The 26,556-nt window shown below is 39.9% G+C and overlaps 1 protein-coding gene across 2 annotated transcripts in view; it reads right to left on the reverse strand.

Annotated features, from left to right (window-relative positions):
• The window catches only part of ENTPD7 (ectonucleoside triphosphate diphosphohydrolase 7), a 43,910-nt gene extending 27,640 nt beyond the window's left edge, over positions 1 to 16,270 (reverse strand). The window contains exons 1-3 of one of the 2 annotated variants that reach the window (XM_012768271.2): positions 15,679 to 16,270; positions 15,294 to 15,396; positions 13,645 to 13,827 (exon numbers count right to left, since the gene is read on the reverse strand). In XM_012768271.2, coding sequence (XP_012623725.1) covers positions 13,645 to 13,827; positions 15,294 to 15,301 — 191 coding nt within the window. In that variant the 5' untranslated portion in view covers positions 15,302 to 15,396; positions 15,679 to 16,270. Of the gene's footprint in view, positions 1 to 13,644; positions 13,828 to 15,293 lie in introns of both variants that reach the window. The other variant, XM_012768282.3, reaches the window with a different exon arrangement.
• Between the last annotated feature and the right edge of the window lie 10,286 nt (positions 16,271 to 26,556).

Raw genomic sequence — 26,556 nt, forward strand, 5'->3', positions numbered from 1 at the left:
GAGTGTAAGAGTGTCTATCCTTAGAGAATGCATATCAAGCAGTCAGTAGCACTGTGCTGCTGCTCTTGTTCACAGAATAATTACTGGGAGAGCAAACAGAAGACTCTCTGGAGAATAGGGCTGAAAAGTCCATAAAAAAAGAAGGCTAAGAGTAAAATGCTTCTGACCACTGAGGCTTTAATTAATATTAATATTTCCTCAGAACCTGAGGGCCTGAAAAGTACAAATATCATTGACTTCTCTTCAAAGGCTTCACTTGAAGAGGAGCCCAGCAAGAATGGCTTGTTTATTATCCAGAAAAGGAGAACACTTTATTGGTGCTAAAAGTACATACTCCATGGTAGATATTAAAATTTTGTCTTCTAAATTCTTTTAAATTTGAATAAGTGTTACTATAGATTGAGCTAATAATTTCCTAAATAAATCCCCTGAGAGTAAAGCTGTAATTTTTTTCAAGTACTATAGCTAAACTCTCTTCCTTATATCTGCCCCACTCATCCAACATTGTCTTAACAGCTAACTCCTAAATCCCCAAGGCCCTTACATAGAACCCCTCAGAACCAGGTTTTGTGAAGTCTGAAGTGAATACAATTTGGGGAGACTTCTTTTAAAAACAAGAGTCCACATTAGAAATATAAAAGGGACCCGTGCAAGTGAGGGGCGCTGAGGTGTGGGCATGATTAGCTGCACAGTAAATCCACTTCTTGTCAGAACGATAAGCCACGTGTCACACTCCTTGGGCCAATCTAGCCAGTGCTTACTGGTGACTTCACATTGTTACACAGATCACAGAGTTCCTTACTTTGGGCAAAAAAGCAAACTTGATGAAAAGAAGAGCATGTAGAAATGGTTCTGAAATAAAAAAAGTATAGCTGAATACCTTTCCTACTGTATTATATAATGCAAAATGCATTTTTTTTAAAAAAGAGTAAAACATGTATTGAGCTTCAATATAATGCTGTAAATTATTATATAAGGTAGGGGCAGGTAGAACTTCTTTCTGGATCTGAAATGGGAGTGAGCTGAGGGAAATGAAACAGATGGTAAAAATCTGTCACACAACAGAAAGTTTATAGTCCTAAAGATTCTGTTTCACCACATACTTTCCTATTCTAATCAAATTACTGGGCTGAACTGGGCTCAGAATCCACCAATCAACTCCTAACAGCTCACTTCTTTTTACATGAAAGCTGGGCAGAAGTCTAGGTTCAAATTACAGAACTCTCGCAAATACTGACCTCATGAGAGGCCAAAGATAAAAAAGAAATAAGCAAGATAGATAATCTATCCCCAGCCCAAAGTGACATTTCATTTCCCATCATAGCAATCTTTCTACTTCACATGCTTCACAGAATTTTCTCTGCTTTTCTTCTCTGAAAACCACTCCCTCTACTTGTCTCTGACAAGATCCTGGAGCCCACCTCCCCAACCCTTGCATAATGAACAACTTTTCTCTAGCACATTGGTTCTCAAATTTTGGGCCTCAGGACCCCTTTATAATTTTAAAAATTAATGAACCCCAAAGAGCTTTTGTGTACATGGGTTACATCTATCCATATTTACTACAATAGAAAATAAAACAAAAATTTTTTTAAATATTCATTAATTCATTTAGATAAAACAATAAATTCATTATATATTGATATATTATGAAAATAACTGTATTTTCTAAAACAAAAAAAAATAGGTGAATGGCATTGTTTCATAATTTTGCAAATCTCTTTTTTTTTTTTTTTTTTTTGAGACAGAGTCTCGCTTTGTTGCCCAGGCTAGAGTGAGTGCCGTGGCGTCAGCCTCGCTCACAGCAACCTCAAACTCCTGGGCTCGAGTGATCCTTCTGCCTCAGCCTCCCGGGTAGCTGGGACTACAGGCATGCGCCACCATGCCCGGCTAATTTTTTTATATATATATCAGTTGGCCAATTAATTTCTTTCTATTTATAGTAGAGACGGGGTCTCGCTCTTGCTCAGGCTGGTTTTGAACTCCTGACCTTGAGCAATCCGCCCGCCTCGCAAATCTCTTTAGTGTCTGAATTAACAGAAGACAGCTAGATTCTCATATTTACTTCTGTATTACATTTGATACAGTATGTTGTTTCAGTTGAAGTATTTGTGTGAAAATCTTGCCTCACAGAGACATATTATTGGAAAAGGGAGTGGTATTTTAATAATACTTTCAGATCATTGTGAATAATCTTCTTTGATACTATACTATTTCTTGACAAGTAATGTTACTTAAAGATGAGTTGCAATTGGAATCTAAAACCCTATCTAAAAACTTTTTATATTCAGTTACATTAAAATCCATTATCTTGCACTTTGAATGACTTTTACCCAGGCACGATATCATAACATCATATACTAGAAAATACTGGCTCACTGAGTTATGCAAATGCTCTAAATGTTGACACATTTCATTATACAATATCAAAAAAAACCCATATCCATTAACATCACCACCAATCTTACTCAATACTTTTTAAGTATTGGGAAGCTATCCAATTCACAGTTGTAGATTTCCAAAATTCTAATTCTCAGTTGGAAGTTCAAATTTTGTCATTGGCAATAAATACTGAAAATTGTTTTCCTAGAAGTAACAGATTTACTTCATTCATCTTCAAGAAAATGTCTATAAAATACTCAAATCTAAAAACCACAGTTTTTCTGGCAGTCATTCTTTCTGGTAATAAAAATAGAGCTCCCTAATAAAAAGCAGCTAGGTTTACCTCATTACTTAAGGCCTATTTCCTATTTCATCACACAGAACATTAAAAAGATATTCTTAAGTGGAAGTCAATTTTTTTTCCCATTGCAATTGTGTAGCAACGAAGAATATAGTAACTACTAGTTACTATAGTAGATACCAATTTGGTGTCTCTATCTTGATTTGTGCTGAGGTACCAATTTTACCCACCATTGTTTTTGTACCATCAAAGCAAATATCACAGCAGTCAAGAGGTGAAAGCAACCCACATGTCCATTAATAGATGAATGGATGAACAAAATCTGGTATATACATACAATGTAATATTACTAAATATTAAAAAGGAAGGAAATCTTGTCAGATGCTACAACATGGATGAACCTTGAGGACATTATATTAAGTAAAATTAGCCAGTCATAAAAAGACAAGCCTGGCATGGTGGCTCATACCTATAATCCTAGCACTCTGGGAGGCTGAGGTGGGAGGACCACTTGAGGTCAGGAGTTTGAGACCAGCCTAAGCAAGAGCGAGACCCGTCTCTACAAAAAAATAGAAAAAATTAGCTAGGCATGGTGGTATGTGCCTGTAGTCCCAGCTACTTGGAAGGCTGAGGCAGGAGGATGGCTTGAGCCCAGGAGTTTGAGGTTATGGTGACCTATGATGATGCCACTGTACTCTAGCCAGGATGACAGAATGAGACTCTGTCTCAAAAATAATTAAATAAACATAAGAAGACAAATACTGTATGACTCCACTTATATGAGGTATTTAAGGTAGTCAAATTCATAGAAACAGAAAGAATAGTAGTTATCAGCACTGGCTGGAGAGAGAGAGAAAAGGGGACTTGTTCAATGAGTATAGTTACAGATTTGCGAGATAAAAAAGTTTTGGAGATCTGGTTCATAACAGTGTAAATAAATACTACTCACTGTACACTTACAAACGGTTAAAATGGTAAATTTTATGTTATATGTTTTGAACTACAATTTTAAAATACAAATAACATCTCAGTATTATTATAAAAATAGTTTTGCCCTTATAGACTCCCTAAAAGGCTCTTCGGGATCACCCAAGGGCCGGCAAGCACTCGGAACAACACTCTCACAAAATCTTCCTTTTCTCTGTAACGTCCATCAGCTCCCCTACTCATTCCTTCCCCCTCCCACCTCCTCTGACATGGCTTCTCAGGTCTTCAGAAGCCTCTACTCAACAATGCTGACTCTTGTAATAACCACAACGATTCGAAAAGGCCTCTTCCTTCTGTTCTAAAATATGGAGAGTCAATATTCTCTTTAAGCAGTTTGTTTGTATTTCAGCAAGAGCCCCAATATTTCTTGCATATTTGTTTCCTCTACCTCTCCATTGATAAGTTTCTCAAGAACAGGTACCTTATCTGCAGTACCTCAATACTGTCACAGTGTTCCTCACACTTCTCTGTCCAAGACGTCAATCAGTCAATACTGACTGGTTTGCTCCTAAAGCTCACAAAGTGGAGCTGTTGGTTTGTTATTATAATAACTCCTCTGTACCTTTGTATAGCTAGATTCAAAATCAATTGGTTTCTTTCTTAGAAATTTTCAATGGCTTTCCAAACAAAGTATCCTGTTACCCCTCTGATTCCTGCCAAAATAATCATGTTTACAGCCAATTTTGGTGCAACTCAATGCGTCTTTCTCTTCTCTTAGAAGTCTCCATGTGTGCAGTGGCAAAAAGTCAGCTGACATTGGATCATAAGGGAGAAAGACAGGACCAGAGGGTATTTATGTTATTTTCCAGCAGAGTCTTTGATCACTCATTGCAGGCAGCAGAAAGTCTCCATTTTTCTTATTTTGCAAACAAATGAGTAACTGAAGAACAGTTTTCCCCCCTGGGAAGTAACAGTATTACCTCTTTCTGCAACACTGGCCTCTTATGACCTAATCAGGCTTCTTACACTTTCAAACACCTGAAAGTCTTCCTGTCTAAACTCCTAACATGAATGGATCACCAGTCCTTTCCTGCATTTTTTCTTTTTAATTTGTAGTACTCGCCTTAGCCATCATGGTCAATTACTTGCATTGCTGGACTCTACCACTTTGCTGATGCTGCACTGAGCCATTCTCTAAAGAGAAGTTCTGAAAGCCCAAGAGAAAAGTTCTGAAAGCTTGGGAATTCCTCACATCCACCTTCCCAAGAGAGCTCTGATTCTCCATCACACATACTCACTCCCATACCTTACACACACACACACACACACCCTCTATTTGAGAAAAATGATTTCCCCCTAGTCACTGCTGAGTCAGTGAAAAGAAAGTAACCCACAAATACATCACCCAAGGTAGAACTGGAAGACAATGGCTTTTCACTGCCATTATCCTAAAAACATTAATAGCATTAGAGCTGTAACTGACCAAACCATTACCTATCTTACAAAATCAACACTAATTATACCACTTTTAGAGTTCACACAGAACTCAGTGATGTGTCAAAAGCCAATTACAGTAGCCCCCCATCAGTATAGGGCTACCAGCCCTTAGCTGAATGTCATCATACTCTTCAACCCTGTTCCAGGCACAGAAAACATAATGACATTATAAAGAAGTTGTGCATGACTGATTATAGTAATACATGTCCACAGAAGCATTTGTCAGGTTATTGCTTACCACTTAACAAGATAATCAGAGCAGTCAGAGCATTTATAATTTAAAGCTCTGCTTATAAACACTATGAACACCATTAAGATGAAGTAAATGAATAAATACTTTCAGTTTTACCAGCAAAAATCTCTGAATTGTTCTAGTATACATAAGAGCCCCCAACTTCATCTGCATGTCTTACAGTTTACCATTTTTTTTTTTCTTTTTTTAAGTCAAGCTGCAAAGGTAGAGTTTACCATTTTTATCCAAACCAAGAGCAATGCCTCTTTTTGAGACTTGCTTTAAACAGAATTGAAACTCCTATGGAAGGCCAGTACTGAGCCAATTGCTAACATAGAACCTCTCACTCAGTTATTCCCAGATGACAAAGAAACATGAAGGCAACACCTTTCATCAGCTACAAAAGACATTCTTCAGAACAATAGCTCATCTAGACAAAATTTTTCCTTCTAATGGAGACAATAGTAGGGCTACCAAGAAGTGAACAATATTAAACATTAAGGTTAAAGAAATGTACTAAATATACAGAACACTTAAGAACTGTTTACCATTGGTCTTGTACATTATGTATGCATACATGTTAAAAGTGACCCTTTACAGTAATGTTTCTGTATTACATTTTGGTCAGTGATGGACCATACATATAACAGTGGTCCCATAAAATTATAATGAAGCTGAAAAATTCCTATTGCCAGCAAGGCATTGTGGCTCACACCTATAATCCCAGCTACTCAGAAGGCTGAGGCAGGAGGATCACTTGAGCCTAGGAGCTTGAGGGTGCTGTGAGCTATGATGACGCACCACTGCACTCTAGCCCAGGTGACAGAGCAAGATCCTGTCTCAAAAAAAAAAAACTAAACTAAGAAGTTTACAAGACAAAAAAGTAACAGCAAGCTAAGGTAATTTATTCTTGAAGAAAGAAAAATGTTTTTATAAATTTAATGTATCCTAACTGTACAGTGTTCATAAAATCTACAGTAGTGTTGAGTAATGTCCCAGGCCTTCACATTCACTCACCACTGACTCAGATTCATTCACACTGACTCATCCAGAGAAACTTCCTGTCCTGCAAGCCCCATTCCCATAAGTTCCTATACAGGTATACCATTTATCTTTTATACCATATTTTTACTGTACCTTTTCTATATTTCGATATATTTAGATACACAAATACTTAAACCATTGTGTTACAGTTGCCTACAGTATTCAGTACAGTAACATGCTGTACAGGTTTGTATCTTAGAAGCAACAGGCTATACCATACAGCCTAGGTATGCAGTAGGCTATACCATCTAGGTTTGTGTAAGTACACTCTATGATGTTCACACAATGACAAGATTGCCTAATGATGCATTTAACAGGACATATTCCCATCATTATGTGACACAACTATGCTAAAAATTAACAAATTTTAATAATTTACCCAGCATCCAGGACAGGGCCTGAAACATGGTTCACTTAGCACTGTCCAACAGAACATTCTGATATGATAGATGTATTCTCTATCTGCACTGCCCAATATATCCATATGTGGCCATTAAGCACTCAAAATGTGTCCAGTGCCAAGTGAGGAAGTGAATTTTTTTTGTTTTATTTAATTTTAATTAAATTTAAATAACCACTGGTGGGTAATGGCTACCCTATTAGATACTGCAGTGAAGACACCAAATAATATTTGTTGAATAAGTGAATAGATGAATTAATAAACAAATGTCAAATATGTATTAAGCCTGAGAAACTGTTGGAACATGTCTTATAATACATGGCACATACCAGATAAACAGTTGATTAAAATACATACCTAACACAGGTATTATTCTTAAAAACAGCTCTGCTGTGTATGTGTGTTGGGGCAGAGCATATATGGGAAATCTTCATATCTTCAGCTCAAATGAACTATAAACCTAAAACTGCTCTAAAAAATAAAGTCTAATAAAAAAACAGCTTTGGATTCTACCCTTACTGGCACCCCACACTCTTTAAATTTACCTTCCTAAATTCTAGTTCTAAAGCAAATCTCTTCCTTTCTCCTTCCAGATACAATATGGGTACATGTTCATAATAAAGAAAAAAAAAATACAAGTCTTTAGTTCTGAAACTACTGAGGGAAAACCCACATACAGGCTTCTAACATACGGGTCATATCACTTCAGAATTCCACCAATGGCTGAAAAAAATTCAAATTAAAATATTTTTACTGCAAAATTATTTAAAATATTTTTAAACATTCACTACTTTCATACATATTAAAACACAAAGATGCAACATGGAAGAGAGATTATCATTTCTAACTAAAGCAATGGCTCATTTATCAAGACCATAAAAGAATGAATGCATTGTTCCTCTAGGCATATTTTTCTTTTTTCTTTTTCTTCCCTTTTCTTTTCATTTTTTATTTTTTTAAAGGCTGGTCAAGTGAAGCAGTGGGAGTGGAGAAGGAACAAAGGAATCTGTAACTGGTTGTGATCAATTAGTTGTAAACACCGCTGCACTCAGACCAATGGGCACAATTTTCTAATCAAAGGTTTCCAAACTTGTTCCCACGAAGACACCTGAAAGTCTGTTCCTGGAAGCACAGCACACTCTTTGCCGGACACCTCAAAATTCTGATAATTTCACTGTATGAATTAGGAATAATTTAAGTAGAAAAAAATGACTATATTATATAAAATCACAACTACAAGCACTTTTCTTAATATTTTTTTAAAGCTATTGACTAAAGTGAGAGATGCTTCCATAAGTTCCTAGTTATTTGCTTAATCATTTTATCATCAGCTAGTGCTACCAGGGCTTAAGTAATAGCAGCTGCCACAAAAAAGAAATTATGGAAGCAAAATTTTAAATGGAGAAAATGCTGCCCATTATTTTCAGTGTATATTTTCAGGGTACAGAATGGAATTAGGAAACAGAAAAAAATCAAGATTATTTCAAATAATAATACTAAAACTAACATTTGATTTGTCAGTCAATCCACGCACCAGTCAGTCCTACAAGCTTTAGTCTTTTCATGCAAACGACAAGGCTACCAGGCAACCATTTTTATTCCCACTTTATACATAAAGAAAATGAAATTCCAAGACATTAAGGAACTTGCCCATGATCACCCAACAAGCCAGGTGGGCCACTTTGCTCTAAAATCAACACTCTCTCCCCTATACCACAATACCTCTCCAAGTGAATGTAACCAAAACTTGGAGCAATGGTTCTCAACCCAGGCTGCATATTAGAATCACCTGAAGAAGAGGCCAAATTATTTACATTTTTTAAAGGTCCCCAAGTGATTCAGGTACATGATGACTGAAAACCTCTGATTTAAGGTCATCATTAACAAAAATTATTAGGCTGTATGCTAAAACAGTTTCAACAAAATATGTACAACTGTTTACCACTATAGAAATTGTCTGTAAAAATTTTAAGTTACTGACTCTGTTCTTAATAAATTTCCTCTCTCCTGCCTCACTGTCAAGATGTCAGATCATTGATTATTGTCTTCAATGAGCTTGTATATATGGCACACCCTACCTCATCCACCATTGTAATTTGCTGTTATCTGCTATGTTTTGAGACAAGGAGAACCATGCTAATTTTGGACAGCAAATATAATATAAAAGCAAAAAGGTTTTATGTGAGGGCCTATCTTATCACTAAAGTACACAAGCCTTTATTACACAAACTGAGTGGCAATCAAATTTGGTGACTCATAAGCCTCTTCTGATTAATTTCTGATTCTTAACTTTGCTCTTAATTCTTAACTTTGTACAGCTTCTGATTCTTTGTTCCTGATTCTACACAACTGTACATAAACTATTATCTCACTGGGAAATAATTATTCCTTTATGTTTGCCTCCCTAGCTAGATTATGAATTCCATGAGTTCAGGGGTCACATTTTAGTCATCTTTGTACCCAGTGCCTATCACACAGAGAGCTATAAACTAATGCTTGCTTCCTAAATGACTCACGGAGGCTGCCATGAGTGAAGTTTAATGATATATAGCAATTTGTGGCAATATGTACAAAACTTTTCACTAAATAACAATGAACTATGGGCAACATGGCTGTTGGCGGCTCAGCCAGAGCATTACAGAGTGTTAGGACTTTGGTAAGGTCACCACAATGGTACAATTAATTTCTGTGTTCCTCAGCTCTGTGGCTAACTTGTTTCAATTAATTCAACCCTCGAAGTATTTATTGGATCTGGCCACTTGAGGTACAGTGGTAGTCAAGAACTATTGGATCACTAAGCCTCCCATATAACACTCAAATGTTTTACTTCTCTATGTTCTCATTGATGTCACCTACGTTCAGGCCATTTTTCTACTAAAGTACAGACAGTTCCCACCTTACAATGGTCCAACTTACAATTTTTTTTAAAACTTTACGATGACATGAAAGTGATGTACATTCAGTAGAAACTTTACTTTGAGTACCCACGTGACCATCCTGTTTTTCACTTTCAGTACAATATTCAGTAAATTACATGAGACAGTCAATACTTTATTATAAAATAGGCTTTGTGTTAGATGATTTTGCCCAACAGTAGACTAATGTAAGTGTTCTGAGCACATTTAAGGTAGCCTATGCTAAGCTATGATGCCTGGTATGTTAGGTATATTAAATGCATTTTCGACTTATATTTCCATCCTACATAACCCTGTTGTAAGTTAAGGAGTATCTGTTTTCCAATCAGTCTCCCTGATTTTTTATTCCCTTGTAATTCATTTCCATAGTGCCAACAAGATGAGCTTTTTTTTTTTTTTGAGACAGAGTCTCGCTTTGTTGCCCAAGCTAGAGTGAGTGCCATGGCATCTGCCTAGCTCACAGCAACCTCAAACTCCTGGGCTCAAGCAATCCTGCTGCCTCAGCCTCCCAAGTAGCTGGGACTACAGGTATGCGCCAGCCACCATGCCCGGCTAATTTTTTGTATATATATATTTTTAGTTGGTCAATTAATTTCTTTCTATTTTTAGTAGAGACAGGGTCCCGCTCAGGCTGGTTTCGAACTCCTGACCTCAAGCAATCTACCCGCCTTGGCCTCCCAGAGTGCTAGGATTGCAGGCGTGAGCCACCGCACCTGGCCAAGATGAGCTTTCTTTAAGAAGCAATTCAGATCATATCACTTCAAAACCTTTCAAAGCCTTCATTCTGTCCTTAGGATAATGTCTAAACCCCCTAAAATGGCTTAACAGATCCAGCCTCATCCAGCTGTCCAGCCATGTAGCTTACCGCTCACTCTCTAATAGTCTTTAGCCATATTAACTAACCTGCATGCAATTCCATAATTAGACCATGCTGTCTTCCAGTAGGAAACTGCTCAGAGCTGCCAAGGAAATACCAATAAGCATTAAAGAAATTCAAATAATGGATTTAGGTCTCCAAAGTTAACAAGTTTCTTAAGGCCAATAGTTGACTAGCGTGGTCACCCAAACAGTGTTTCCTCTTCTAGAAAGGAAGAGGCAAAAATACAAATGAATAGGGATGCTAGAGAAGGCAAGGCTGAAAACATCTGTCTCTAGGACTTCTGGGAGGAAAAAAAAGAAGGAAAGGGTGAAAACATCTGTCTCTAGGACTTCTGGGAGGAAAAAAAAGAAGGCAAGGCTGAAAATACAAGCTTCTTGAGAAAAGATACCAAAGTCTCTGTGTCTGGGGTCTATTATTACCCACACATAGTAGCTGTTCAAAAATATTTCTGTTGAATTAAATAATTAATGACCAAAGTGAACGGGAAGCAGGAAATTCTCGGGACGGACCAAGAAATAAAAAAGAGAGTAGGTATGTATCCCAACTCTGACCAAAAAAGATTCAAGGAAAGGGTTGTTGGAGGCTTCTTGGAAGATTTTTCTCCACTATTAGAAAAGAGCCACAGAAAGCTTGATTTTCAATCCTGCTGGACATGGGTGAGGCTGCATGTCACCCTGGTTGCCACTGGCTACTATTTTGCAACACTAACTAAGCTGATGCTGCTGACAACAGAAAGGAGCCACAGAGACTCCTATCCTGTCAGTTGATGTTGAACTTGTGGTTCCTCTATCCGTGGACTTCTAGGTATGTGAGTCAATAAACTTTCTTACTATTACATTTAAGTCACTTTGGCTGTTACTTGCAGCCCAAAGCCTCCTAACTGATATATATCTGAGCAGCAATAAAGTAAAAATTTAAAAAAAAAATCAGAAAATCATGTTGAAGATGAGCACAACATGCCATCATTTAATTTTGTTGTCTCATCAGAAACTAATCTCATATACAACTATTACATAACCATAATAATTAAATATAAGAAAACTTTAAAAAAAGAAACTAATCTCAAAAAAATTGCAAAATGAATCCTGCTATAAAAGAACACAGATCTGTGCAACTGGTACAGCATTAAAAGTATATTAAATAATTCAGATGTACTTTCTGTGAAAAAAGGTATTCAGCTTTCACTGGATGGAATTAACAGATTCGATACTACAGAAAAAAATACTAATGAACTTGAAAGCACAGTAATAAAACAGCCAGAATGAAAGACAAAGAGAAAGAGGACTAAAAAAGTAAATAAATAGCGTACCAGTGAGCTATGGGAAAATATCACATGGTTCAACATACATTTTGTAATTAGAATCCCCAAAGGGCATGTGAGGGAGGACAGAAAAATATTTGAAGAAATAGTGGTCAAAATTTTAATAAATTGGATTAAAAACTATAAATCTACCAGGCACAGTGTCTTGCACCAATAATCCCAGCCATTCAGGGGGATGAAGCAGGAGGATCACTTGAGCACAGGAGTTCCAGGCAGCTATGAGCTCTGATCATGCCATTGCACTCTAGCCTGAGCAACAGAATGAGACTCCATCTCACACACACACAAAAAACCCCCTGAAAGTTGAATGAAAGAATTTATTACCCATGAACTTGCACTACTAGACATGTTAAAGAATGTTCTTTAGGTAAAAGAAAAATAATACCAGATAGAAATATGGATCTACACAAAGGAATGAAAAAGCCCAGAAATGGTAAATATATGGGTAAATATACAAGCCTTTTTTCTTATTTTTTAAATCTCTTTAAAAGATAACTGACTAAAGCAAAAATAATAACAATATATTATGGACTTTATAACATATGTAGAAATAAAATGTATGACAACAGCACAAAGACCAAGGGGAAGAGAGGAATGTAATGAAAGTATCCTATTGTTAAGGTTCTTTTTTTTTTTTGAGAAAGAATCTCACTCTGTTGCCAGGCTGGAGTGCAGTGGTATCATCATAGCTCACTGCAGCCTCCAACTCCCGGGCTCAAGCAATCCTCCTGCCTCAGCCTCCCCAGTAGCTGGAACTACAGGCATGCACCACATGCCCTGCTAATTTTTTTATTTTTTGTAGAGACAGTCTCGCTATTGCCCACGGCGGTCTTGAACTCCTGGTTTCAAGCAACCCTCCTGTCTCAGCCTCCCAAAGTGTTAGGATTACAGCTGTGAGCCACTGCACCTGGCCAGGTTCTTATACTGTATATGAAGAGGTGTAATATTACTCGAGAGTAGATTATGATAAGCCAAAGATGCATTCTATACACCCTAAAGCAACCACTAAAAAAAAATAAAAACATACTTATATCTAATAAGCCATCATGACAGACAAAATAGAATCATAAAAACTGTACTCGATTCAAAAGAAGAGTAAAAGAGGTAGAAAAAAAAAAGAACATATGTGACAAACAGAAAATAACAAGATAGTAGATTAAACATAATCAATAATCAGATTAAATGAAAATGGCCTGAACACCCAATGAAAAGGCAAGAGATTGTCAGAGTGGATAAAGAGCAAGACTCAACTAAACATTGCCTACAAGAATCCCACTTTAAATATAAAGACACAAATTAGCTAAAACTAAAAGCATAGAAAAGATCTGTCATGCTAACATTAATCAAAAGAAAGCTGAAGTAGCTATATTAGTACCAGACTAGCTGATTTCATAGCAAAGAATATAATCCAGGATAAAGAGAATCACTTAACAATGATAAAGGGGTCAATTCATCAAGGGTGCATAATAATTATAAAGACTTATGGACCCAATAAGTCTCCGCCTGCCAAAGCATGCAACCAGAAAGATGTCTTTCATGGCTAAAATGATGTACTAGCATTCCTGAATCAAAATTGAAAATTACCAAAATGGGGCTTAAGATCTTCCTTATGTAATAAATGGCATGCAATTTTACTAATAAAAATACAGTATCCTCCCAAAAGAGTCAAAAGTAGTAGTATGTTAAACAGCTAATTAAAATATTTATGACTTTGGTGCTGATCAAATTATCTAAAGATGACTCACCTTTCATATTGCCTATCTCGTGGTAATGAAGCACCCCAATGTCGAAAGTCCATGATTAACATAAGCAAAAGGAGACAGGATATGAAGAAGAGTCCCAGGAATGCCACTCGCTGACGGAGAAATGGGCTCACTGTGGGGACAGTGAAGTACCAGGAGGCTGGGCAGAGGTAGGAAAAACTGATCCTGAAATGAAACAAACATTAGTAAGCCTGAAAAGTCTCTACAATTGAGTGCTTAAAAATGGGTTTTTAAATTGGATAAAAGACCTCCTAATAAACGCAAAAAGTCATGCCAACAGAAGTCTAAATGTTCTTTTAGTCTCAATTTTTTTTTATTTATTTATTTTTCCAGAGACAGCATCTTACTCTGTTGCCCAGGCTGGAGTGCAATGGCATGATCATAGCTCACTGTAGCCTCAAATTCCTGGGCTCAAGGAATCCTTCTGCCTTAGCCTCCCCAGTAGCTAAGAATAAAGGCATGTGCCACCACGCACATATTATTTAATATTTTTATTTTTGTTTTTGCATAGATGGGGTCTTGCTGTGTTGCTCAGGCTGGTCGTGAACTCCTGGTCTCAAGCAATCCTCCCGCTCAGCCTCCCAAAGTGATGGGATTACAGGTGTGAGCCACCACTCCCCCCCTTAAGTTTCAAATTTTAGAAAAGGACCCATCTGGTTCGTGGTGCTTCTACACCATATACTACTTCTGCTCTTTTCCCGAACTCTGCACTTTTATGTGCAAGTCAAAAACATAATCTCATGTTTATGAAAAGATCCTATTTCCATGGGCAACCTAATAACACTGGTGAATCAAAGTACTACAAGTCCCACTAAGAATGTTGTCAAGAAACTGGATGGTCAGAAAATTTATTCAGCTGATTTTTTAAAATGTTTTAAAAGATTATATATGCATGTGGTAAAAAATAAATCAAACAGTTTAAAAGGATATACTGTATAGTGAAAAGTGAATCTTTTGCCCTGACCCCACTATCCTTCTCAGAGGCAACCAGTGCCACCCAGTTTCTATGTATTTTTCCAGGGGATACACAAGCATAAATATACAGTAGTGTGTGTGTGTGTGTGTGTATAATAGTAATATATGTGTGTGTATCACCATTTCCCTGGTTTTACACAAATAGTAGTACTCCATACCAACTGTTCTGCATCTATCCCCCACTTACTTTATTTGACAATTGTCCCATACTGGTATATGTAGATCTACATTAATCTTTTTTAAAAGCTTCAGAGTATTAAAATGTATGCAGAAGTGCATTCAACTGTGAAGCTCACTTTATATATTGATTCAGAAGGACCTTATTCTGCCTGCTTTTAAAATTCATTGCAAAAAGAAATCTTTGTTTAATCCCCTCAAGGGACATCTAGCCTCACTCAGATGTAAATTCCAAAGAGTGTTACAATCTAGCACTTTTCAGAGCTAAGAAAGCAGACTCACTTCACCTTCCGGGAGTTATGGCTGAAAACTATTATTTATCTGCCTTCAAAAGGAAACAACTTTGATGGCCTTGCACCCACCTGACCAGGATGCAAAGTTCAGGTGCAGCGCCAGGGCAAACCTCATTTGTAACAGCCTCCTAGGGCCTCCCGAGCCACCACAGAGCCCCCAGCCAGGGAGAAATCGCGCAGCCTTACCTAGCCATGGGTTCCCTTCAGCGGTCTCAACGCCTGTCACCTCCTTTTCCTTTTGCCCTGAGAAGGTGGCCTCCTTGTCCCAGGCATCTCCTAAGTCTGCAGCCTGTAAAGAGGTGGCTGGGTTTCAGGCTGCCCTCCGGCAGTGCCCACGAGGCCAGACCTCCACGAGAATTCCACAGCTCCCACTGGCTCCCCGGGCTCCCACTCCGGAGGCGTCCGCTCGTTCCTCGGGCCCAGCGACCCTACCCAGGCATGGGGAGCGGGGCGTTTTCGTGGGCCAGCTCTGTCGCCTAGGACCTGGCCGTCCCCAGGTGGCAGGAGTGGGGATTCCCGCTTCCTCTCCCTGTCCCTCCGGGTTCCGCAGCCCCCTTCCGCTCACACTCACGGGGTCTAGCGGCCCGCCGGCTCCCTGGGCACCGCTCCGCTGCGTCCTGAGCAGCTCCCCGCGGCCTCTCGCCTAGCCGGAAGGAGGGCCAGCACCGGCGGCGGCGCCACGTCCCCAAGGAAACCGCGGGGAGCCAATGACTGACAGGGCCCCCGCCGAGAGGGGCCCGCCCTCCGCGGGCCGGAGCCGAGGGCGAACCAGCTCAGTCGGCACCACGTCCGTCCGCCAGGGTGGCCAATCCCCAAGAGCGCTCGGCCCCTGACGCCCGCCCCAGGATTTCGAGCCGCATCCAATCGGAAAGGCGCCGCGCCGAGGCCCCGCCTACAGGGGCCGGCGGGGAGCGCACCGGTGAGGGGTACCCGGACGCGCTGCGCCCCGCTGCCCTCGCCCGGGCGCGAGCTCCGGACCGGCTGCCTCCCCGCCGCTGCTCCTAGGACAGAGAGCGCCGGCGGTGCGTCTCGAGGTGTTCGCAACACAAGTGTATGCCTTGCCCACAGCCTAGTGGGTGCTTCGTGCCCACCAGCTCTCCGGCAGAATGGCCGTTCTCCTGCCTCAAACCTTCCCTAGCACCTCCCTGGTGCTGTTGACCGGATGCCCTGGCCTTGTTGCTTGTCCTGCGAGAAAAGCATAAATTGGAAACATAAGTCCACACCAAGGAGCCTATGTCCATTCATTCAACATTCATTGAATGTTTACTGTGTGCACAACATGAACTTCTGTGTCGCTGCCGTCCTGGAACTTGCAGTGATGCAAAGGCAACGGCTTCTTAGTAGCAGTAGTAGTACTATTTTAATTCTTCCTTGCTTACACCAGCCATATTTCTCATTTCCAGGAGGGAGCCGATTGGACAGCATGAAGTCCAAGCTCTTTCCAACGTGGCACATCCATCACGGTCCACGACCCGCCCTACCACATCTTCTGCGGCTCCTTGCCTGCCTTATCACGCTCCAGCGAGGCACTCCTGTGGTTTCTGGCCGCTAAGGCTTTGTTCATTCGGCCCCTCCACCTGCCTTGAATAACATTCCCCAGTCTCTTAGCCAGACCAACTCCCACGCATCCCTTATCGCTTGGCTTCAGGGTTACCGTTCGTTCCATAAAAGCCTTACTTGACCTACTATACCTCCTTTATATTATATATGCCTATTGTTTCACTTAGCACATTGAATTACAATTATATTTATATATCTGTCTGTCCTAGTAGACAGAATATCCTTGAAGTCAGGGACTGTCTGCTTTCACATGTTTCCAATGCTAGCCACTGTCTGGCACATAAAACAACTAATGTATAATAAATAAGGGAATGAATAACTGTGGGGAAAAAACAAAGACCACCCAAATGAGAACAGAGAGGCCCTTTATTCAGCTTGTTATATCAATGGAGTCAGTCACCATGGTGTTTGGCAGACTCAAAGGCTGTCAGGGGAATGGGAAAGCTTAATAGGGGGAAAGGGAGGAAATGTCATGTATGTTCTGACTTGTGTGTATTAGTGTGGGGAAGCTGGAGGTGGGCTAACTATTAATAGAAGCAAAGCATCTTACTTGATTGGTTTGGGATAGCATATTTGGCTGTCTCTAATTGGTCCCGAGTAGGGAGGAGGGGATAAAAAATAGAGAAGCTGACAGTCATTGACCAAGTCCCAATCATTCTGGGCTGGCCGCTGCAGAGGTTGTGGGTCAGAGTTCTAATTGTCATATGTCATTTGGTCATTGTCCTGTTTGTATATTCAGTCTCTTGTGACTATTTGTTTTTTCCTTCTGCTACTCTCCCAACCTGGTTGGGCTTCCTGACTTACCTTTCTCCTTCAATTCTCAGTTTTCTTCTCCGTCCTTCAGTCCCTCTCTGCTTCAAGTCTCATACTTTATGTGGGCTCACAGAAGCCACATTGAGTAGAATAGTTGCTTAAAGTTGGGATTAACCACAAAATTATAGAAAATCAGGCATTTTTATTATGCCAGAACCCAATTCAATGTCTAGAACAAGTTAGAAATGGAAAGGACCCAACAAATGTTTTGAAATCATTTTTTAAAAATTCCTTGAAGTTGCCTTCTGTGAGTTCTAAGTCTAATATATATATATATGTATATATATATATTTCAAAGACCCGTGTTTCACAAAATAGTTGTTTTTGAGTGGAAATAGAATTCCTATCTATTTTTAAAATAATACTTAATTCATATAGTTTTTGAAATTTATTGATTTATCATTCAATGGTACATTGAAACATTATCTAATTTACACTTTATAAATACTGTCATAAAGCAGAAAAGAAACCTACATTTTAATCCTAACAGTTTTGCATTATACTTTCTTTATAAAACTTTCTTTGTCAGTCTAGTTTGGACAATACTTCCTTCAATAAGTCCATATGCCCTCAGGCATTTGTTAAGCATGATTCTTTACAAAAAGCTGCAATGTTTATCTGATTAACGGCTCACAAAGCCGAGTTCTGAGGTTTCTAGTCAGCAGGCCAACAAAAAAAGGGTTGAAACCATTTCTCTATCTCATTTGCTGTGACTCAACATGTTGAAACAAATTGTAGAAACCCATATTTCAAAACAGGTTTTTAACTGCTCTTTAAAGGCTTGTCTACAATTACATTTGCAATTTTCTCAAGATGTCCTTGATGATGAGCCCTGAGCAAAATCAGCCAAACCAGTCCTATATTAGGTGTCAGTTATCTGCTTTGCTTCATTTCTCCTTATCGATTCTCCTTCTCTAACCTCTAAAGGAATTTAGGTAATGTGCTCTTCACTTTCCCTTTCAAGTTTATTCATCTATCTTCATCTGCCTTTTAGGTACCTCATTGTCCAAAACCAAACTTATTTATATGTTTGAGTCTCCACTCTTCCTTTATTCACCTAAACCTCCCCCATCCATATTCCCCACTTGAATGAAATATCCAGGAATCCACCCATGCAGGACCTGTGCAGGAGTCATTCTAGAATCTCTTCCTTCTGCCTTCCCTATTTCCATCTAATTGGTCACTAGGTGTTCTTCATTCAAGTGCCTAAAATCCTTTCCAATATCTTCTAAGGAAGCCTCCAGACCCACGCCCCTCCTGAGAGCACCTCCATTCTGTTATCATCAGGGAATCTAATCACATATTTCTTGGTGTAAAACCCTTCAGTAGTTCCTTATCCCAATGAGATACAATCCAAATTCCGTAGCATGCTGTGGCAGATTCTGCTGACTGCCTACCCCCAAAGCCAATACTTTCTCTTCTACCTTGTTAACTCATTGAGTAACCACACTCAATGTGTTTGGCCATGTGCTTGAAGGGTGCTAGGCTCCAACCCTAATCCCAGGGAATAACGTGTAATTGGTCTTAATCAGTCATGATGGGCCCATACCCTCACAAAATGTTGGTTTAAACATGGGCACATGATGACATTTTAGCTAATGAGGCTGAAGGAAAGTCAGCTGTGGGAGGACTGGGGGGGTGGGGGGGTAGGGGATGGGGGTAAGACATTTCTGAGAAAAGTTTTTCCCACCTTAAAAAGAGATACAAGTATAAGCCAATAAAGAGTTTACATAATGAAAGAGAAAGAAGAGAAGGCTCTTCTTCTACCTCCAGAAGTAATCTTAAGCATGTGATGACTGGAGCTGCTGCAGCCATCTTATAATCATGAGGAGACAAGCCTGGGAATCAAAGAATAGAAATACAGAAAAAACTGGATCCTTGATAACAACATTAAGCTGCTAAGTTAACAGACATTGCAGCAGTCCTATCTGTGGATTTTTCTTTCTTAAATATCTCACTGGTAGACAATGGATTTATTATTTGAGATACTAAATCCCTTAATATTTTTTTTTTTGAGACAGGGCTCTCACTCTGTCACCCCTGGCTAGAGTGCAGTGGCATCATCATAGCTCACTGCAACCTCAAACTTCTGGGCTCAGGCGATCCTTCTGCCTCAGCCTCCCAAGTAGCTGGGACTACAGGCATACACCACCATGCCCAGCTGATTTTTCTATTTTTTGTAGAGATGGGGCCATGCTTTTGCTCAGTCTGGTCTCCAACTGCTGACCTCAAACAATCTTCCCACCTCAGCCTCCCAGAGTGCTAGGATTACAGTCATGAGCCACCATGCCTGGTCTCTGCTTATTATTTTTATTTTTAAGTAAGTTGAATTAGAATTTCTGTTACCTGTAGTTTCCTAACTAATATGTATGGCTGACAATGCCCTATATGATCTATCCCTCAACAGCTTCCAAACTCCCTACTTGGTACTGTCACCCAGAATCCTGATGTATTTAAAGTTCTCAGAATTGATTATACCTTCTCTCATCTCTGAGCCTTTGTATTTGCTGTTACCTCTGCATAACTAACTTTTATTCACTTCTCTACCAAATGAACTCCTACTTAACCTTAAAAACTCACCTTAAAGGCCGGGCGTGGTGGCTCACGCCTGTAATCCTAGCACTTTGGGAGGCCGAGGCAGGCGGATTGCTCAAGGTCTGGAGTTCGAAACCAGCCTGAGCGAGACCCTGTCTCTACCAAAAATAGAAATAAATTAATTGATGAACTAAAAATATATATACAAAAAATTAGCCGGGCATGGTGGTGCATGCCTGTAGTCCCAGCTACTTGGGAGGCTGAGGCAGTAGGATCGCTGACCCCCGGAGATTGAGGTTGCTGTGAGCCAGGCTGATGCCACGGCACTCACTCTAGCCTAGGCAACAAAGTGAGACTCTGTCTCAAAAAAAAAAACAAAAAACTCACCTCAAATATCACCTCCTCCATGAGCCCCCACAGTCAGCTTAGATGCTTCTTATTCTCTGCTCTGGCAACACTTTGCTTATATATACTTCCATTAGGACAAGCTGGCAGCTGTTTGAGTGGACCTGGTACCAGTGCCCCTGGTAGAAAAAAAAAAAAATCTCTCTATTTTGGACCCTAATGGGTATGTTTGGTCAGAGAAGGTGGGATCCCTTGGGCTTAACCTAGATGGAAGAGATTTAGACCAAGAAGATTTAAATTACTCTGCAAAATAAAATACAGGAAATTTAAGCATTCCCTCTAGAGACTGGGTTTGTGGAGCTCTGTCAAGGAAAGAAGAAAAGACATAAAAGAAAAGAGGAGAGGTCCAGGCAAGATGGTGCAGACAAGCCTGAAGAGAGCAGTGCTTGAGAGAGTCCTTGTGTTATTTATCTACCACTGCATAACAAATTACCCCCAAACTTCGTGACTCAAAATAATAGTAAGCATTATTATCTCTCCCTGTTTCTGTGGGACAGGAATCTGGGAGCAGCTTCACTCAGGGTCTCTCACAAGGTTGCCGTCAAGATGTCAGCTGAGGTTATAGTCCACTGCAGTCTTAGCTGGGACTAGAGGATGTACCTCCGGGATGGCATACCTGCACGCTGGCAAGCTGATGCTGTTTATTGGTGGGAGGCCTCAGTTCCTTTTCACATCAGCCTCTCCCAGGGCTGCTTGAGGGTCTCCATGTCATGGCAGCTGGCTTCCCTCAGAGGGCCTAAAGAGAGAGCCAAGGTGGAAGCTCCATGCCTTTTTTGTTTTTTGTTTTTTGAGGCAGAGTCTCACTCTGTTGCTCTGGCTAGAGTGCCGTGGCGTCAGCCTAGCTCACAGCAACCTCAATCTCCTAGGCTCGAGCGATCCTCCTGCCTCAGCCTCCCGAGTAGCTGGGACTACAGACATGTCCCACCATACCCGGCTAATTTTTTCCATGTATTTTTAGTTGGCCAATTAATTTTTTTCTATTTATAGTAGAGACGGGGTCTTGCTCTTGCTCAGGCTGGTTTCGAACTCCTGATCTTGAGCAATCCGCCCGCCTCAGCCTTCCAGAATGCTAAGATTACAGGCGTGAGCCACCGGGCCGGCTGAAGCACCACTCTTTTAATGACCTTAGCCTCTGAACTCAAATATCTTCACTTCTGCCACATACTATTTATTAAAAAGTGAGTCATTAACTCTCAGCCCACATTCAAGGGGAGGAGAATTAGGCTCCATATTCTCACCTTTTGAAAGGAAATTTGCCAAACAATTTGCAGACACATTTTAAAATGACTGTAATCTCTAAAGTGTGGTTGGTCAGGGAAATTTTGGATAGTGGCATTAACATCTAGTGTTTGATTTTGAGTTCTGTACTACGGTATAATCCTACTCCTGACCTCAAACCCTCAGTAAAAGTCTTAACACCACAAGGGTTATAAAGTCTTATAACCCTTGTGTTAGGGTACAAGGCTGTTGAGGAATGAAGGCACAGCAGTGCAGAAAGATGGCAGCAACTGCAAGAAGTAAATTAATAAGTAGGATGATTGAAAACTTGAAAAGTGCTGGAAATCAGTGCCACAGGTCATTCAAAGAAGTGAAAGGCCTCTTCTCAGAAAGACTAAGGCAGGAGAGCTTGGAGTGAGGGTGCAGTATGGCAAATTCTAGATATCCATAGTACTTGGACAGAGGCATAATGAGAAGGACATTTATCCCCCTGCCATGGTATGCATCTGAAATTTATTTGGGTGTGGACACCTTCCTCGCATGTAGCCCAAGTCATTGAGAGTTATGACTCCACCCCTGGCAAACCAGGCCTAAGATAATGAGCAAAATCCCACCCCTTGCTCACAGCTGTTGTTTCAGGAGTGGGCAAATGGCCCAATTCCAGATAAAGAGACATGTTTGCTGGGCAAATAAAAAGTGTATTTGCTTTTCTTAGAAAGCATGTAAAGGGACAATTTCTCTCTCTCTCTCTCTCTCTCTCCTTCTCTACACCCCTACCCCCACATTTTTTTTAGAGATGAGGGGTGCTCTGTCACCCAGGCCGGAGTACTGTAGTATGATTATAGCTCACTATAGCCTTGAACTCTGGGCTCAAATGATCCTCTCCTCTCATCCTCCTGCCTCAGCCTCCAGAGTAGCTGGGATTCCAGGCATCAGTCACACGCCCGGCTCCATATTCTTAATGACATAGTTAAACCAGTTGAGTCAAACCAAACCTGAATTCTACTCTATCTCTAAACATCCAATTATTGAAGCTAATACATATTTTATTATTTAACTCAATATAAAATGGGTTCTATTCTTTCAATTTTTTGTTTGTTTGACAATTTTCACAATTAAAATGGAGGGGAAAAAACTACGTTAGATACCATCTTCCACTGGCAGAGACTGGCAAAGACTAAAGTGTTTGATAATACACTATGTTGGTGACTGGGTAGAAGCACCTCATGCTTCCAGATGCTGAGGCCCCAAATCTTGGAATCATCCCCAATTCCCCTCTTGCTCTCACACCCCACATCTAGCCCATCCATCTGCAGAGCCTGTTGGCACTACCTTAAAAACATATTCAGAATCCAGCCATTTCTCACTAACCCCCTCGCTACATGCTGGGCCAAACTACTGCCATTTCTTAGTGGACTATTGTAGTAGCCTCCTAGCTGGTCTTTCTGCCTCTCCTTCCCTTGCACCTGCAGTCTGTTGTGGACACTGCCATCCATGTGACTCTTTCAGATCTAAGCCAGATCTTGACGCTCCTCCAAACCCCCAGTAGCTTCTCATCTCACTCCCAGGAAAAGTGCTAGTCCTCACAGCCTATAACCCACAAGGTTCTGTGGAATCTGCCCCCACACACCCCTCTTAACTCCCTGAGTTGTTTTCCACTGTTACTCCTTCCCTCACTCCACTCCGGCCATATAGGCTTCCTTACTATTTCCAGAACATGACAGGCCCTCTCTGGCATTGGGTGCTCTGTACTTACTGTTGCCTTCACAAGAGACTTAATGCATCTGTTCTCCCTACCTGGTGTCATTCATGCTCCCTTACCTCCTTCCGTCTTTTTTTTTTTTTTTTTAGACTAGTCAAGTGCAGTAGTGAGAAGGAGGGAAAGTAGTAGAATGAGGAGATCAATCTGTAACTCACTGTGAACAATCAAGTGAGATAACTCACCACCTTCAGACCAGCCCTTCCTTCATTAAAATATCAACTTTTCAGTGAGACTCTACCTAACCTAACCATCCTACTTAAAATGAAAACTGTCCTTCCCACACACTCTTCCTATCCCCCTTCCTTTAATCACCATTTAATGTGTTTTACTTACTGCCTTACTGTTTGCCTCCCTGCAACGAGAAGAATGGCTCCATCACAGCAGGAATTTGGCTTTAAAAATGAATAAGGAAGCTCTGCGTGAACACATATGAGAAGATATCAAAGAAATATTATTAAATAAAAAACTGACAGTAACAAGAAACCTAACATCACATGTAAAAACTAAATTGAAATAGATCATAGTCTAGTCTTAAGGGCTAAAACTTATATAATAAAAATTAGGAGAAAATCTTAGTGGCTTTGAATTTAGCCCAGATGTCTTCAATTCAACAGCAAAAGCAAGATACACATACACACACACACACACACACACACACAAACTTACTAAATTGGTCTTCATGAAAACTAAGATCTACTCTTCAAAAGACTCTACTAAGAAAATGAAGAGATAAGCCACACACTGGGGGAGAAAATATTTGCAAATCACATACCAGTAAAGGGCTTGTATCCAGAATATAAAAAGAATCCTTAAAACTAAATAATGAGAAAACCGACAGTCCAAGTAAGTATATATGGACAAAAGATTTCGGCACCTCACAAAAACGATATACAGACGGCAAATAAGCACATGAGATGTTCAACATTGTTAGCTGTTAGGGAAATGCAAATTAAACTACCATGGCATATTACTATATATCCACTAGAATGGACATAATAAAAAAGACATGTAATAATTTGCCAAGAATATGGTACCATGTGCTACCATGTCACAAAGACACATAAGCAGCCCTCTGGAGATGCTCGCACAGAGAGGAACTGAGGCTGCCTGCCACCAGCCAGTGTCAACTTGCCAGTCACCTGAGTGAGCCATTGTGGAAGTGCATCCTCCAGCCCCAAGCATTCAGGTATCTGTAGCTCTAGCCAACTAATTGTATCAAATTCCTTACCCACAGCACCTGATAACTATAATAACATTTACTGTTGTTTTAAGCCACTAAGTTTTGTGGCAATTTGTCATGGAGCAATAGATAACTAATATGCAACAACATAGGATTAAAAGAAATAATATATACATTATACACTGGCTGGCACATACTAAGCCCTTTATAGAAGTTAGCTGTTAGTTATCATTATTGTTGTATAATGTATGCATGTCTTCTCTTCACCAGAGATTTCAAGTTTCTCCAAAAGGAGGTCTGCAGGTCATTCTTTCTTGTCTTTTTGGTTTTTTTTTTCACCCTATGTCCCTACCCATCCTTCTTAGCCCCTTAGCATAGAGCCGGGCACAAACGAATAGAACTGAAGCCTTATAAATAACTCAGGAGGGGGTGAATTAAATCCAAAGGTGAAGCAATTTATCTTTGTCACAGAGTGAGTATAACTTTCCACTTCCTAAAATATTAGATTATGTCTTTTGGTGCAGTTGATGTAAATGCCTGGGCTTTTATGTGCTGGTTTGTAATGAGTAAGCTGTAAAGGCAAGACAGGAATGAAGAGGAAAGAGCTGTTTGATTGAAAGAGGAATGAAGAAATGAGCATTGGATAAGGCAGGAGATCAAATAAGAGGACCAGGGGCGTGCCTGTAATAAAAATGTAATAAAAAATGGGAATAGGCCAGGAAAATCACACACACAGATGACTCAGAGATTCAAGGTTTATGGGTTTGAAGCCCACATGTGCTGCCATAGTTAGTTCTTTGTTAATGTTGTTGTTATTGTTAATGTTTGCTTCCTCCATAACCCTGGCTAGTTGCTTTGATAATGTGTCCCATATTTATAAAGGATTCAGTACCACAGAGCATTAAAAAATACATCACATCTACTTACCTAAACAATCCAAAAGTCACCCCCTGCCGATAGCTTATCTCTTTTTATGTCAAGGACGACAGAGCATTACATTTTTTGATAACATGGAAGAAAAGCTTTGTCATTTTAGCCATTTTTCTTAAGGATTTAGACTACTCTTTATGACACAAAATGACTAAGGTCACATATGACATGGGCCTGGAGTAAGGATGTTATTTTGGGGAGAAAAGGAGGCTTATTTGAGAGATGTCCCAAATTTGGTGCTGCAGTCTGGCAACAAGTGGATTGTGTAAACAAGCGAATGGTAGCGATTAGTCATGATAATTTTGGCTTCTTGCTTAAGAGTTAGGTAATATGATGCCACTCATTTCTGTGATGGTGGATGGACATATATAAAGGAAACATAAGTCTTAATATTAATAATAATGATATTTGTTGAATTCTAACTATATGCCTGATAGTATACTAAGCGCTTACCAACTTTTTTCTAATTTAATCCTCAAACAATCCAGTGAAATATAGTTGACCATTAGTATCCATGGGGGATTAGTTCCAGGGCCTCTGTGTATACCAAAATGCATAGATGCCCAAATGCCAGGTATAAAATGGTGTAGTATTTGCAAAACCTATGCATATCCTCTTGTATACTTTAAATCATCTCTAGATTACTTATAATACCTAATACAATATACATGCTGTGTAAATACTCATTATACTGTATTGCTTATGGAATAATGACAATAAAATCTGTACATGTTAGTACAGGTGCATTTTTCTCCCAATATTTTCAATCCAATGGTTGAATCTACAGACGCAGAACCCATGGATACAGAGCGCTGAGTCCATAGGCTATTACAGTATTATTATCACTTTACAGAAGAGGAAACCAAAGCTTAGGTCAAGCAAGAGAACTTCAGCTGCCCTGTGCTACCCTGCTCATTCTCATTTTCTGATAAGGAGTCATGACCAGAGCAAGGATGGGACGAGTTGGAGATGAGGCTTTTGGTTTATTTCTTTTCTTACCATTTTGACTAAATCTATTTTGGAGGTTTGCTACCTTGATCTAGAGA

This window comes from Microcebus murinus, chromosome 14, assembly GCF_040939455.1.
Source record: "Microcebus murinus isolate Inina chromosome 14, M.murinus_Inina_mat1.0, whole genome shotgun sequence".
Classification (NCBI taxonomy): Eukaryota; Metazoa; Chordata; class Mammalia; order Primates; family Cheirogaleidae; genus Microcebus; species Microcebus murinus.